This window comes from Equus asinus, chromosome 19 (assembly GCF_041296235.1).
Source record: "Equus asinus isolate D_3611 breed Donkey chromosome 19, EquAss-T2T_v2, whole genome shotgun sequence".
In the NCBI taxonomy this organism is placed as follows: domain Eukaryota; kingdom Metazoa; phylum Chordata; class Mammalia; order Perissodactyla; family Equidae; genus Equus; species Equus asinus.
In genome coordinates, this window is record NC_091808.1 from 12,383,369 (window position 1) to 12,400,362 (window position 16,994).

At 36.4% G+C, this 16,994-nt stretch overlaps 1 protein-coding gene across 25 annotated transcripts in view; it reads right to left on the reverse strand.

Moving 5' to 3' along the window:
• The window catches only part of AGFG1 (ArfGAP with FG repeats 1), a 73,715-nt gene that overhangs the window by 20,304 nt on the left and 36,417 nt on the right, over window positions 1–16,994 (reverse strand). For all 25 annotated transcript variants that reach the window (XM_070489568.1, XM_044751197.2, XM_044751195.2 and 22 more), the window contains exons 3-5: window positions 9,509–9,624; window positions 5,786–5,948; window positions 4,610–4,763 (exon numbers count right to left, since the gene is read on the reverse strand). In XM_070489568.1, coding sequence (XP_070345669.1) covers window positions 4,610–4,763; window positions 5,786–5,948; window positions 9,509–9,624 — 433 coding nt within the window. The remainder of the gene's footprint in view (window positions 1–4,609; window positions 4,764–5,785; window positions 5,949–9,508; window positions 9,625–16,994) is intronic.

The window sequence follows — 16,994 nt, forward strand, 5'->3', positions numbered from 1 at the left end:
CCAAAATGCAAGTTTCTAAGTTTTTTGAACAATTCAGTTGTGCATTTGAGAACAACAAATGAAATATAGCTGTCCCTTGTAGAAATAGGAATATCTATTATACCTCAAATATATATGAACATGTAGTATATAATAATATATACTCTACATTTAACTTATATTTAAAACATGGGGGGAAAATATAAATTTAGCACATTTCAAACATCATCAGGAAAAAATCAGTCCAATACAATCCATTTTGTTTGGTCAAGTCTATTTTATCACACTTATATTTCCCCAGTGATTTCCAACCAGAGCACTAAACACATTAATCAAATACTTATTCATTATGGCAAGACACAGCTTTGTAATACTTCTATCAAGTTTTTATTTGGAGACACTGAATCTATTCACTGTCTTCAACAACTGGTTATAGCAACTTTTAAAATTTCTAAGTGCTGTGGAATGAAACTTTGGTAAACACAACTTCGGAAATTAAACTAATAAATTCAATAATACAAAAATTATAATCTGGAACCTCAAGCAATAACTATACAAAGAAATCCAAACTAAAAAGAATGCTACAAAATAGTAAAGATGCTTTTTAAATAATCTTATTTCAAAAAGTACAAAGATGTTGACTCAGTTTAGAATTTAACAAACTATGTTAATGAGCCTGAATCTTGCTGAGAATAGTCTTTCCTCCTCCATGAGAAACAAGTACTCAAAGATAAATGTAGAGACCAGAGGATGGAAACTAACATCCCTTATCAAATTCAGCTGACAAATACACTTTATTTCACCTATACAATATTTTAAATTTTTTTGTCAATTCCCAAAGTTTAAAAAGACAACATTTCACGTTAAACAAGATTTCTTGATTTTCTTAAAAGAAAATCAATATAACTAGTAATGCTAAATCTATATTTCCATGTGGCAACAGGAAATTTTAACATCCCCACAATTCCTTCCACACTTCCAAATATCACTCACTTGGGTTAACCGGGTGGCAAGCCAACTGAATTTGACATCCCTAGTATAAGGTGGGACAAAAATCACCTGCAGTTTACAGTTCATAGGTTTGGTGATATGTTTATTACCAGGCAGAATGACTACTACATTCTGTAGGTAAATTATGTTTTTTAACTGCATGTATATTTCTGTAGATGACTTTTCCTGAACACAATGATCCCACCGCTGACAGACAACCACATACACCATCTTAGCCAGAATGTTCAGATGAAAGGTAAAGACTTCCAGCTTTTAAGCTATTAAACTATCTGCAAAAGAACAGGTTTCCCTACAAAACAATGCTAACCAGACTGGCATATCTGAATAATTATCATTTGCTATTAAAGCTCCCATTTGTCACATCAATCTGCTCAGGCGAAAATTTTCACCTACTACTAAAAAAAAAAAAAAAAAAAAAAGAAGAAGAATTTCAGAGCGAGAACTCAGCTATCAATAACTTTTATCTGTGAACCATATATGGAAAAATAAAGATTCAGAGTGCTTGCAAAGGCTCTGGAAAAAAACATTTCAGATTGAATTGAACCATGACACTGATTTACACCTAAAATCTACTGCAAAGTAAAATGTAAAAGATGACATCAACTATACTAGAAGGGAAATTAAATGAGTAATTTTATTAGCTGCTTCTTGCAATATGCATATATATTCTATTCTCCTGCAATCAAATGAAGTTTTAAAAAGGCGGTTTGAGTAGTCATTTGTAAATAAGAAAGAATTTCAGGCTAAAAAACTACTACCCTTAGGCAACTTGACCTAATCTACATAGTTATTAACCTATTTCCTCATAGAGTCATCTATCTTACCATTTCCACTATACGTAAAAAGGAGACAAAATAGTTAAGATCTTCTATCTCCTATCAATCTGATAAAATCATAGGTTTCATTTATTTTTCTTTATAATTTTCTACTATTAAACGATGGCTATTATTTTCAAAGAAGATTTTCAGGGAGCTGTTTTTCAAAAGCCTGAGTGCAACCATGGTACGAATTACATCAGTCTGCAGACCTGCAGTGACAGGCTACACAGAAAAGTTTAACATTAATTCCCTGATCAGTGAATACTCACAAATTGCACTAAAAACAAAAACACACAGGAAACATGAAATAAATGGAAAATTTACAAAAAAGTTTGGTAGTCAGTCATTTTAAATTGTATTTCAATAAACCTAAAATTGAGATAAATCCAGAATATTCATAAAATCCAGAAGGCTAACTCTATATTCATTGATTCTTCTACCAACTCTTTTTGCCTGCATTCAAAAGCAAGAGTGGGAACAGAGAGCTGGGGCTCCTGTCTGGTCAGAGGGGGAACTGGCTTCCCACCTGGAGGGTGAAGGGAAAAGAGGCTCTCCACATTTTCTGGGCTTTTGCTGCTCAGCTAATGTAGGAGAAGGGAAACCTACCACAGCCCCAACAACCAAGCTTCCTGACTTCTACTCTTCTCAGTATAATCTCTCCTGAAAAAGAGATCTTCTTCATCCTAGGATCCCTTTTTAAAGCAAACACAGATGCACACAAATATACATTAAATTACATTATAATTTCCTTCTGTAGCATGTCCTTAGAAAATGCTTTTATTAACATTTGAAACAAAAAAGTTCCTTTAATACTTGCTAGAAAGAAATGAGGCTGAAGAGCAGTTTTTCTACAATTTTTCAAACTATCTCAAATGGCACATTTTGGGGTGTCCATATATGAATGATATATTCTATACCATTACTATCCAACTACAAGCCAGATTGTCAAATTGAAAGGAAAGGAAAGGAAAAAAGGTATCACAATCTCAGAGGTGAGTAAAAGAACATAAAATCAGGGGCTGGCCCTGTGGCCAAGTGATTAAGTTCGTGCACTCTGCTTCAGTGGCCCAGGGTTTCACCAGACATGCCACCACTCGTCAGGCCATGCTGAGGCAGTGTCCCACACGGCACAACCAAAAGGACCTACAACTAGAATATACTCTATATAGAGTACAATCCTATGTGTTAAATGCATATAGGTATACATACTTGTGTGCGTATATATATATGTGTGTATATATACGAACAACATATATGTGGTATGTGTTGTGCGTGTGAGAGACACAGAAGGAAAAACAATATTTATTGTAGCTTCTATATGCTAAACCCCTTAAATTCCTCACCAGTTAGGAAGTTATCAAAGCCAATTTACAGAATACAAAATGTTAAGTAACTTGCCCAAGGTTATACGACAATAAGGGACAAGATCAACATCTGAACTCAGGACATTCTGACTCCAAAGCCCATTTCTTTGCACTACATTATGCCACTTCACTGTCTAGTAGACTGTTACTGTTACAATAAGAGAGAGATACAAATGAATCCATCTCTATTTCAATAATCAATTTTTAAATGGTACCTAGGTAACTGCAATATTTGCATATTCGTTAACAAAATAAAACTCCATAATTTCTAACTTTTGGTGAAGTGCGTTAAAATCTTCATAACAAACATGTTAAATCTGGGAATAAAAAAGGGAGTTACAGCCTCAGGAGTCAATCGGAAGATATTCCCAGCCCAAAGATGGGACAAAGGAAGATAATAATGACAACAAAGTTGAGATGCATCAAAGGTTTAAATCTATGAATTCATAATGATACTGAAGAAAAAACAGGTCACCATTAAAAAATGCTAAGGAATCGGGGCTGGCCCCATGGCCGAGTGGTTAAGTTCGCGCGCTCCGCTGCAGGCGGCCCAGTGTTTCGTTGGTTCGAATCCTGGGCGCGGACATGGCACAGCTCATCAAACCACGCTGAGGCAGCGTCCCACATACCACAACTAGAAGGACCCACAACGAAGAATATACAACTATGTACAGGAGGGGCTTTGGGGAGTAAAAGGAAAAAAAAAAAAAAAATGCTAAGGAATCAACTCATTCCAGTATCTGACTGATCAGAATCAATTATATATTGACTTTGCTATACTAATTATACCACTGGATAACCAATGTTTTGTAAAGAAGTTTTTCAGCTGATAAATGAAGGAACGATAAATTTGGAATATCCCCATTTTGCATAATAGATCCAGACTGTGTGTGTGTGTGTATGTGTGAGAACTGGAGTGGAAATTTGAACATTGACTAAGGAATTATTATTACTATTATTTAGGGAGTGGTAATACTACTATGGTTATGTTTAACAAAAAAGTCCTTCTGTTTTACAGATACATATAAAATATTTAAAAATAAAGTAACATGTCTAAAATCTGTTTCAAAACAATATGAGGAGGAAATGAGCAGAATGATAAACAAAACCAGATTAGCCATGAGTGAGTACACGAAGGTTATATTATCTGATCGCTTTTGAATATTTGCAATTTTCCATAATAAAAGTGTAAAAAAATAACTGAAAAGTCTTTTCCCATTTTTCTGTGGAAAGAGGTCATGTTAATATCTGACATTAAGTATAATCTCTTTTGCGATGAAAAAGCCCCAGGGTTACATGATTACATCACACCTCAATAGCTATGGGGGACCAAATATTCTCAACAGAATGTTTACTGATATTAGGTTTAAAAAAGAATGGATGTTTCTTGGTGCTTTATACACATCTCTGGCAAAAGCTCTCAGGAAAAACACTTACCTGCATGACTGTTGAAATGTGCAAAGTTAGCAAAATTGGCTGTAGCTGTTGACTGAGGAGCTGGAGCAGCAAATATATCTGAGCCAAGATCACTTAAAAGGTCAAACTGCTTCTTTTCCTGCTGCTGCCCTTGAGAGCGACCTACAACAGGGGACTATAAACCACATATTAACCATAAAGAGTTTCCAGTCAGATCTACTAAATTTTGATAACACTATTTCCAATTCACCAAGCTTAAAGCACAGTTTATAAGATTATTATTATTATTATATATCTGTAGTTTTGAGTACTGTATTGTTTGAAAAGCACAAATTTTCAACATCTATTCCTAAACTATCTCTCAATTTTAAGTAGAGAATCAAAAGCAAAGAAATGTAATTACAACAGCTGATATACCTCATGACACAAGAGGGACTTACTGCTAAGACAGTGAGATAAGGCTTTCAGAGAACATCCTTGATACGTAGGAAGAGTTTCAATATACTGACTTAACCCTTCTCTGCATTGTTCAAACTTGTTATGAAAATGGAGCAATTTATCCAGATGCCCTAGTGTGCATTATTAAAGAAGTGGGATTTAATTCAAATAGTACCATGCCTCAGAACCAGTGTTGTGTAGAATAGACCTTGGAATGCCACATAGTAACAGATTTGTCACAGCTCAGTAAACTGTAATAAATGCAGAAGTACAAATTCCAGGTACCAACTTATGGAAAGACTTCAGTCTATTCAGTTTTTTAGAATAAGGCACATAATGCAAAGCCACCTGCTTTTCCAAGATAGACATGCTTCACAATCAGGCATGGGGGGAAGTTCTGCTGCTTGAGAAATCCTTTTCTGTGAAAATACATCACAGAGGCTACACTGTTCTAACTCTGATGGTGACCACAGATTCATGTTTTACTAATTGTGTTACATGACAGACAGCTACAGCAATGTTCCTGCATATATTTCAAAGCTGTGGAGAACTCAAACTCACAGTAGCAAGAGCAAAACAACAAAAATATACAAAACTCTTACTGTATTATTAACCAAAAATCTTTCAATGTATTATTAATCATTAGGACATAATGCCACTAGTATACAGGGTTACGCTACTGTCTTAAGGAATTCTCAAATTCATGATACTCAATCCTCCTTAAGTAGAAATCCCTACAAACACTTCAAGACTACTCACCTGACTAGGTGTGCCCTTATTTAAGTGCAGTGCTGGTGCTGAATCTCCTAAAAGAGATTTCAGTGGTTTGACCTCAGGTGTGCTGCTTGTGCTACTGGCCGAGGACCCTGAAATAGATGCATGAACTGACGCCACCACTTTGGCTTGTTCTGGTGGAACATACCTAAAACACATGAAAAGTTGAACAGGCAGTTAACTAAGAAAAATGGAGGGAATATTACACTCAAAAATGTTAAGCTTAATTCTAATTTTGTACAAGACCGTTTTGTCATTAATCTTATTTCAAAACCCTCTTAGAATTCATAGCTTAAGACTACACTTACTTGAAGTATTCAAAGAGAAAGGGCAATAAAAACTAACAAAACTTCTTACAATTATTTACTTACAGTTTTTCTCAAATAATAAATACAGTATAATAAATAACTTCTTTTAAAAACAACAGGACCTACAATTAATCATCATGGTGAATAGCTAACACTGTACTTATTAGTTTTTAAAACCTAAAGTATGATAAGATCATAAATATCATTTGGAAACAGAGCAGAAGGAAGGGAAAATATTTATTATATTACAGTTAATAGCCTAAAATATAAGGGCTTGTTACAAATCTGGAAGAATAAGATCAACAACCTAATGTTTAAATGGACAGAAGCAATTCACAAAGGGAGACATAAAATGAAAACACTCGTAACCTAATAAAAATGCAAATTAAAATATCATTCGCATTTGATCTGAGTATAAATTTTACAAATTTTGTTACTATCTATTAAAATACATAAATAGGTACACTCTGTGCCCCAGAAATACCCCTTCCAGAAGCTCACCCTTAGGAATTAACCGGATAAGATACATGTAGATGTATGTTACCACAACACTGCTTAAACTTGTATAAGACTACACGGGAACTCTGTTTCGAAATGGAAAGATGGCCATAATACTTTACAGGTCTTTCAGGTTTGATCTCAGTCATGTAAATACAGGATTCATGGAAGGAAGGGCGTAAAGGAAGGAAAGAAAGGCAGTAAGAATATAATACCCAAATACTGGCACTGCTCATTTCTAGTGCTGGGATTACGTAAGAGCTCTCGCTCTCTGTATTTCTGGGTTTTGTCCTACCCTGCCCTCTTCCCCACCATCCATATCAAGCAGGTAGAGGAAGTAAGAAAAGAGAGCGGTTAAAAGCACCCGTCTGTTCCAGAGACAGAGTTCAAACGCCAGCTCCACCACTCAAAGCCATGAAACCTAGGGCAAACTACTTCAACTCTTTGTGCCTCCCATTTCTCACCTATAAAATCGAGGTACGGGTGCTGTGAAGGCTAAACAAGTTAACATTTGTAAAGCACTTAGGAGAGTTCCTGGTACAGATGCTAGCTACATAAGTGTTAGCTATTATCAAATTATAAGATAACCACAAACAATAAAACTGCTTTGTTTTTTCCAATAAATGGGAGAGATGACGAGATACATGAAGGAATACAGGCAGTTAAGCCTTCCCGTAATTTGACATGTCACTGATGATACCAATGATTGAGTACAGCCAAGTCTTAGCAAAGGATAAAACCAGATAACAGTACTTGGTTCAAAAGACTCATCTGACTAAAAGTAAGCTAAGCTTATATAACATAGGAAGTGAGTTTGAAAATTGGTCGAAAGAACAATTTCAGAATCCCTTTGGATGACAACAGCCTCACTGTTTTAAGTGTAGTTGCCTTCAGTGAGGATTTTTGGGGAGACTGCATTTGGATAGTGCCTGTGTCACGTTAAAACCCACTGCATTACTCTCTCGTTACAAGTCACAGGTATGCAAAAAGATAGGTTTAAAATACACAGGTCCTGGCCCTCCTGAGTGTTGGTCATTCTCTCTGCCCACCCACCAATTAAAGTCTGTATTTTTATCACTCTTGTTATTACAATCCTGTTTCTCAGAACAGAAAAAAAATAGTATGAATTATAATTATTTGAGGTTTACAGTTACTTGGGTTATGGTCTGAATGACTAATTTTTATTATTGTTTATTACTATTATTCTAAATGCAGGCAGAATCCATAGTTTTATCAACTCTTATTCTCACACACTTTTTTCTCTTGCTAACTGAAGCTAAACTATCTCAATCTCAGCTAAGGTTTATTATCCAAACTAACACTCTGAGTTGGTAAAAGTAAAACTGTTGGGAAAATCAAAAATTAAGCTAGGGATATGCAAAAAGAACGCCCTTAACTACAGTGTGGAAGGTCTAGGAAATTAAGAACTGAAATGATAAAAGGATAATGTATACACTTCATTTTAAGGGAACCATTTATATCACACCATGTTTTTACTATCACCCCACCTTCTAAGATTTTATTCTTTCCTGAACTAAAATTTTACTGGTACATTTTTATCTATATTCGTACTTAATGTATCTAATGCCACTGAATATAGCCCTAGCTAATCCTGCCTTGCAAAAAGTAGTCTCCTCTAGAGAACAATTAGAATGCAAAGTTCGCAGAGCATAAAAATCAGAGCTACGTCTTTCCAATGTGCTCAGTGACTGAAGGGAGAACTATCTCACCCATAAACCACAGCACATATTCCCTCAGGACCAAAACAGGCTCTTGAATATATCACTCTCTGGGTTAAAATACAGCTCCTCAGGAAACAAGAGGCCATTTACTTCCTCATTATTATTCCATCTAATTGTCACTCCCTCCCTCACCTTCTTAACCCCCCAAAGACATATACGCTATTGAATACTGATAAGTAAGAGTTCATTGTTAATGAGCCTTAGTAAATTGGCTTAAATTGTGCTCACAGAACTAAAAATGGAGAGCGCAAAGTATCTGAACACTGGCTGTAAGGATATACTCCCTGCTCTGTTTTAAATGGCTTACTAGCCATATGTCCAACCTGTTTTAATTTCTTTTTAAACATTAACATCTGATGAATTGAGTTAGGGAGTATAGACAGATGCTCCCTTCTTAACCAGGTAGTAAAACAGAAGCAAGGGATGTTTTGAGCAAAGACTTATTGCAAGACACAATTAAGTAAATGGATTACTACACAAGAGCTTTAGCATAGTGCCTACTACATAGAAGATACTAAATAAATACTTGATAAATGAATGAAGACTTTAAAAAAGGAGGCTTTATAAACTAAAAATGTCTAGAGAAGGTAACAGGACTAGAGAAGGATTAGAACGACAGATCCCTAACTTTCCAAAAAGGGGTAGGAGGCCTGGTAATTATAAGGAACAGGCTGCTGCTAGACACAGATGAGTTAAGATAAAGTAGAAATAATGTTTTTAGAAACAAAATCCAAGGGGCCAGCCTGGCGCAGCGGTTAAGTGCACACGTTCTGCTTCAGCGGCCCAAGGTTCACCGGTTCGGATCCCGGGTGCAGACATGGCACCGCCTGGCACGCCATGCTGTGGCAGGTGCCCCACGTATAAAGTAGAGGAAGATGGGCACGGATGTTAGCTCAGGGTCAGTCTTCCTCAGCAAAAAGAGGAGGATTGGCAGCAGTTAGCTCAGGGCTAATCTTCCTCAAAAAAAAAAAAAAAAAAGAAACAAAAGAAACAAAATCCAATAAAAAGCCAAAGTATAATGGGTATTTATCTACCTACCTATTCCCTCATTTCTTACCTACTTACCTACCTACCCCTCTCCTTCGTTCTATCAGACTAATCTTACCCATAATTATTGTGATTTAGGAAGCCTTTGTTCTCAATACGAACTATTCACTCACCATCTTTTCTTTTCATATTTTTCTTGTAGGAACTCTTTCACTTTTTGTGGATCCCTGAAGTCTGGAATTGCTGAAGATCTATCATCAAATAATCCTAGCCAAATCTGTTTACAGACCTTTGGAAAGAATTAAAAAAAAAAGTGTTAAAATCAACATCCTCAATGAAATTAAAGGGAAAATTACGATTCTTTCAGAAAACTATCCCATTTAATTTTAAGACTGTTTTAAATGAGAATATTTATCATAATGAGAAATGAAGCAGCAACAAATGAACTAAATGTATTTTAATAGGTAACATTAAAATGGAATTGGCAACAGCATCATAAAGAACAGCACCTCACAGGAAAACAAATAGTGAAACAGGATTTGAGAGAACCTGGGATTTTTTTGCTCTTGGAATGATCATAACTGTAAGCCATCAGCAAAGCCATGTAACCTTCATGAACCTCAGTTCCCTCACCCCATAAAACAGACTAGACCAGGAGCAATTTCACACATCCTTAACAGGTTTAAAAATCAACCAGAAAGAACAAACAAAAAGTACTGGAATCATAAACAATTTGTTACTAAAGTATAATAACAATAACAAAAATACAAGGCAGATGCAACGCTAGCTTTATAGTTGCCTCCTATGATTTTTTCCTAATTGCTAAAAATGAGAATCTGATTTAACTTTTTAGATAAATCAAAGAAATGAAATGATGCAGAATTCAAATAAGAAACAAAGAGCTTAAATAAGGCTATAAAGAAAAATTGATAGAGTAAATTCATCAAAATTAAAAACTGTTGCTCTTCAAAAAACAAAAGAAAAATGGAAAGGCATGCTACCAACTGATAAAAACTATTAGCAAAATGTCTAAGAATTTGAAAGAATCTGAATCCAGAATATACAAAAAATTCCTAACTCAATTATAAAAAAGACCAAAAAAACTCAACTGCACGAAAGATATGCAGATGGCAAATAAGCAGCCCAACACCATAGTCATGTAAATGCAAATTAAAACAACACTGAGATCCCCACTACATAGCTACCCACCGACATCACTGGAACGGCTGAAACAAAGTAAGACTGTCCATATCATATGCTGGTGAGAAGGTGGAACAATTGAAACTCTCAAGAATGTAAAATGGTATAAACAGTTTGGAAGACAGTCAGCAGTTTCCTAAAAGTTAAACACACACTTAAGCATATGACCCAGCCATCCCACTTCTAAGTATTTACCCAAGAAAAATAAAAGCATATGTCCATACTCAGATTTGTATACAGATGTTCAAAGCAGCTTTATTAATAATAACTCCAAACTGGAAACAACTCCGATATCCATCAACAAGTAAATGGGTAAATTCTGGAATATCCAAGAAGGATACTTCTTGGCAATAAAAAGGAACAAACTATTAATGTAAGTAACTACATGAATAAACCTCAAGATAATTATGCTGACTGAGAGAAGTCAGGACCCCCTGCCCCCAGCAAAAGTATATACTGTATGATTGCATTCCTTTAAGATTTTAGAAAATGTAACTTGTCTATAGTGACAGAAAGCAATCAGTGAACGCATTACAAAGGGGCACAAGAAAACTCTCAGAGATGACGAAAATGTGTGTTATCTTGTTATTACAGTGATGGTTTCATGTATGTCAAAACTCATCAAACTGTATACTTTAAATATGCACAAGTTATTGTAATTAATTATTCCCAAGTGAAGCTATAAAAAACAAGTCCACAAGTTTCCAAAATTATATTAAAGAATAACCAATTATGAAACTGTGAAAAGAACATAGTATCTAGCTTCAAAAAGCCTGACAAAGATGTGAGAAACCAGAGAAGGAAAAGAAGCATCCTTGTCAATCTTACCTGCTCACAAAGTGGGTAAGGGAGAAATAAAAGGAAGGATAGGAAACAGTACGCAACTTTTTCCGTTCCTATCATGTACCCCAAGCATGTTTCAAAACAACATTTCTTATGATTCCCTCCCACTCCGGGTTCAGTACAGATACTATAGTCATTAAAGCAGTAACAGCTGACACACGTGAGGCATAGGCTAAGATGCAATCTCGTTATAAAAATATTCAGTAGCAAAGCTCAAGAAGGGCAGACACCAGAATGGTAATGCAACTTACCGCCAGAAATACTGTAAATCCTGGAGAGGCCCAGATTCTCCAAGGAATACTTAGCTACTCAAAAAGAACCACATGGGACTCTCCTTAGGCAGAAACCTGACTAATGATTCTCCCAAAACGTAATTTTAAAAGATTCTGTGGCTTTACAATTACATTTATAAAGGAAGGATTGGAAATTTCTAATTCTTCTATTTTAAAAATTCCCAAACAAGAAAACAAGACACATGGTAGTCATTTGCCAAAGCCAAAAGATTATTAACTACAACTGACAGAATTAGTTCAGGACACTTTACGACATTTAGTCTTTGTATTTCAAAATCCCTATTAACTACCATGTACAATTTTTTAAACTAAAAACAATTAATGAATAATAAATAATAAACATACAAATAAATAATAAGAAGGAGATGGGTTGAAGACAGATCACAGAGATCTTACTTCTATGTTACCCAACAATAGCTATTTTCTATGTTGCTCAAAATCTTAACCATACCTACCACTCTCAGAAGCTGAATTCTTACTCAAGTGAAGTGGCGGCTCTCGAAGTGGGATTCCCCAATTCCCTGGACAAGCAGCATCAGTGTCACCTAAGAACTTGTTGTAAATGTAAATTTTCAGAAGCCACCCAACCCTATGAAATCAGAACCTCTGGAAGTGGTGCCCAGCAATCCATGCTTTAGCAAGCCCTCTAGGTGACTGCAAAATAGGCCAAAGTTTGAAAACCAATGCTTTAGTAAAATCTAGGCCAGGAGATGGAAACTTCCTTTCCATATATATACTACATAGTTTTCAGCATTTCTCCATTTTACTTAGCCACTAACCTGTTATTGGGCAAGATTCATTTAAGAGAGACAATGTTCCAGGGACAAATCTGGGAAAATGTCACAGTCTCTTTATCTCCTTATGACCCATTCACATTTTAGTCCCTTAAAAGCTGGCTTCGTGCTCCCACCATTCTACTAAAATTACTCTTTCAGGTTTGTAGATTTGCTTACAGGAAAGTATAAAGTTCTCTTTTCTGCTTGAGTTTAATTTTTTTTAAAGTAAAATAATAAACACCATCAACTGAAAAGGGAAGGTTTTTCAAAATTGAAGGAGAGTGGGAGAGTGAATTGACTAAGACTGCAGGCAGCAATGAGGCCTTGTAGTCATGAGTATTTAAAGTGAAACTAGTGAGAATAGTTGCGTCTTTTCCTCCAGCCTCATCTGGCTACTAGGTTCAAAGTAGGCAGAGTATTGGCTTTAGTCAGGTAAAACAGCACAGGAGTTAAAAGGGAGTGGTTATAACAATAGTCCATGAAATCTAAGCAATGCTAAGAAAAACGAAGACACGATGAGGATATGGACAACAAAGAAGTTTAGTGTCAGTGGACTGGAGGGTCTAATGGTTGTCCCAAAATTGTTAGTTAGAAATTAGAGGGAATGAGCTAGGAAGAGAGAAGCAGTGGTGGTCGGAGAAGAGGAAGCTTGAACTTAAAAAACCTGAGAGGTGATACAGTAACGGATAAATAAAAAGTCTAAAATAGGATGAAGGATCATTGGAGATAAGAGGTCAAGGAATTCAAGAAGCCAAATTATCTATTATTATGATAATCATGTGGATTACCTACATGGATACTGGGATTGGCAGAAATAATTAATACTAGTGGGGAAAAAACATGTAAGGGGCTAAATCTATAACGAATGAGGGGGGCTGGCTGGTATGACTGCAACAAGAAGACACAGCAGGTGATAAAAATCTACTGACATGAGGAGCATGGTGCTGGCGGACTAGAAACATCACAGAGGAGCAAGAATGATACCTAGAAGCCATCACTGGAAAGGGCTGCGCACATGATGGAATTAGTTTTGATAATCTCTTTGGGGCAGGTGGATAATTGCAGACTAAGGCGGTGGTTGTGGTAGTAAGGAGCCTGGACTAGGGAACCAGACTGCCTAAGTTTGAATTCCAACTCTGTTTAATAACAGAACCTGCTTCACAGGAATGCTGAAAGGGTTAAATGAATTACTATACGCTTTGCTCTCATAAGAGGCACATATGTCAAACTTTAAATAGTACTAGTTATTACTTTTGGGCCTACTCTCTTAAGTGGTTTGCAGTGGTGGTGATGGTAAGCAAGGACTGGGAAGTGGAGGTCTCACCAGGAACACAGGAAACTGTGGGTCTCCCTTCATTCTTGCTGCGGACAGAATCAAAGTGGTCTTTGATGGAATAATCTCCCTCCTCTGAACTCTATAGCACTTTGTACCTCTCACATGAAACTCGTTACAAACTGCCTCATACTAGAATTACTGAGCATGTGTCTCATTTACTCCTGAATTCCCCACAATGCTTAAAACAATGAGTTGTGCCATATTAAGTGTTCAATAAACAGAGTGATAATACTCAAAACCAAATCTTAGAGGAATTAAAAATAAAATCATATATCAGCCAACAGAATAAATTCATGAAATTGTCAAAATAATTTTTTTTCCTTATTCTAGTGCTAATCCACTTCAGATTTGCAATCATAATAGCCACTTACAGAACCTAAAATATTTAAAAGCTTACTTATCTGTCAGGGTTGCCATAGGAAACAGACAGCACACTCAATTTGGTTGGTTTGAGCAAAGTTTAATGAAGTGACTGTTTATAAAGCATAGGGAGGCAGTAATGAAATCACAAGTGAGAGTACAGGATCCCAGAGTTAGTTACAGCAGGGCCTAACACCACCCAATGGCAATGAAGGAGGAGGGGAGAAAGAAGTCAGCAGAACTTTAAAACAAGGAGAGCTCCTTGATGGCAGCCATGACCTTCAACGGAAGAATGCGGCCAGGCTGCAGAAACCCCACAGGGCAGAAGTTAAGAAAGAAAATATCCTAACTTCTCCCTCCTTCCTTTCTTCTACGGGATGACAGAAAGTTGCACACGAACTGAACTCAACCAGAAGCCAGGAGGCAAGAAAACCCATTTGCAGGTCCAGACAAACCAGCTGCCTGGAGCCAGAGCAGGGTAAAGACAAGAGCTAGAAGGGCAGATGGAAGCTCTCCAGCACAGCGCCCAAATCATGATGATAAATATGTGCAGTGCAAGCAATTTAACAAACTCAATTATGAACATCAAAAATAGGAAGCATCCAGGCCCGGCCCCGTGGCAGAGTGGTTAAGTTCACGTGCTCTGCTTCAGCGGCCCGGGGTTTCACCAGTTCAGATCCTTGGTGCAGACGTGGCACCGCTCATCAGGCCATGCTGAGGCGGGGCCCCACATGGCACAATCAGAAGGACCTACAACCGGAATATGCAACTATGTACTGGGGGGCTTTGGGGAGAAGAAGAAGAAAAAAGAAAGAACATTGGCAATAGATGTTAGCTCAGATGTCAATCTTTAAAAAAAAAAAAAAAAAGGAAGCATCCATACCAATTCTCAATTATTCATATGTAAAAGGAAGGGTAAGAAAACTGCTGCGTCAGGCTTCAGACGGAAAATAGATAAGAGTAGGGATGACACACTATAGCTTTGTAATCCTCTCAAGGGCAATAAAATAGCACAGAAACTTGCTAGAATGGATATTTACCTTTATTCAGATAAATCCTTATTTTCACAAAAAGGATATAAAGAATCAACAACGTGACATGACTCTGTAACCTCTAGGTAGAAAATATAAAAATAAAGAAAGGACAGAAGGATGCTTTGGAATTAGAGAATCCTTTTTTCATTAGCCAATCTATATACATCCAATCAGATTTCAGACTCTTTTTTGCCCTTTCTCTCATTAGTGGAGAGATGGAGGATCACTGCCTCCTCCTGTATGTAAGATATAATTACAGCATCTGATAATACTGTCCATCAAATACAGGGAAAAATAAACAAAGGAGACAAAGAATTGAAAAATTGATGACCAGGCAACTAATATCCACTTTTTGGAAGCAGAAAGATAAATTGAAGAGAAGTAAATATTAACAAACAGGAAACACCACTAGAAGCTCTCTAAAGAGTTACCAAGGACCGAGACAAAATTCTATCATCAACACATATTATTCTGCCCCAAAAGGAGGAAACAGTTTTTTGCCCTAAAAATCCACAATCAGAAAAATATCTCAAATATGTGTCATGGCTCAAGTCAACAAGTGGAAAAACAAGTAATTAACATTTCCCAAACTCATCCAGCCTACATTAGCATGCCTATGCTGATATCTCTAGACCACCAGTGATAGGTATCTCAGTGATGGTCTATCTAAAGGATATATACTCATTATACGCTTGCAGAAAAAAACACTATCGATATGCCTTATGCAAGAAAAATGGACAGTCCTGCATATTACATACATCTTTTGAGGACTGTATGGTATACTCCACCTTAAAATATGGTCTTATAAAATATGCAAGAATTAGGACATACGAAACTGAGTCACTGAAAACGGGCACACACAAGCTAAATGTGCAGATCACTGAGATACCAAGGGCCTTTGCGAATCGGATACATAAACGCATACATGAAAGAATACCAGACTTATGAGATATCAAATCCAATTTATTTAATTAATCCAACTCACTTAATCCTTTTTTGCTTTTTTCTTTTTAATTTAAGCACAAACTACCTTATAAAGGCTTCCTTAGCACAAGAATCAAATTCTTCATCACAGCCTATTCAGGCCCCACTAAATAAGCCCTGATTAACTCTTCAAATTCATCTTGTATCATCACTCTTTCCAGCCACAGGCCCCCTCAGAAAGTCTTCCCTGACCATCCAATCCAAAGGGGCAGCATCTCCCACACCATACCTCAGATACACATTATCACAACATATTGTTTATTTACACCATACCTCAGATACACATTATCACAACATATTATTTTCACACCCTTTTTCTCACAATTTCTAAATGTAAATTTCATGAGGCAGGAACCTTTTCTCTGATTCACCATTATTTGTATTCTCAGTGTTTGACACATAGTAGACACTAAATAAATATTTTGTGAATGAGTGAAAGCAACTTCCTAAAATCCCTGGAATATCTGTACAATAGAAAATACCTTTTTTCTTCGTTCCACCTAAAATATTCATGTTGACCTAGAAAATTTACCTTAACCAAGTCATTCACTTGGAAGTAATAAATTCACTGATCCAAATTCTCCTATTGTATATAGGCCAGAGGTTAGCAAATTCCATCTCACAGCTAAATCTGGCCTTCGGCCTGAGCTTGTAGTTAAAGTTTAATTAGAACACCACGCCCACCTGTTTATCTATTGTCTATGGCTGGACATAGATGTATGCACGGCCCACAAAGCCTAATATTTATTATCTCACCCATTATTATATTTATTTTACAATATTTATTATCTGACAGAAAAAGTTTGCTGGCCCCTGACTTACCTGCAACCATG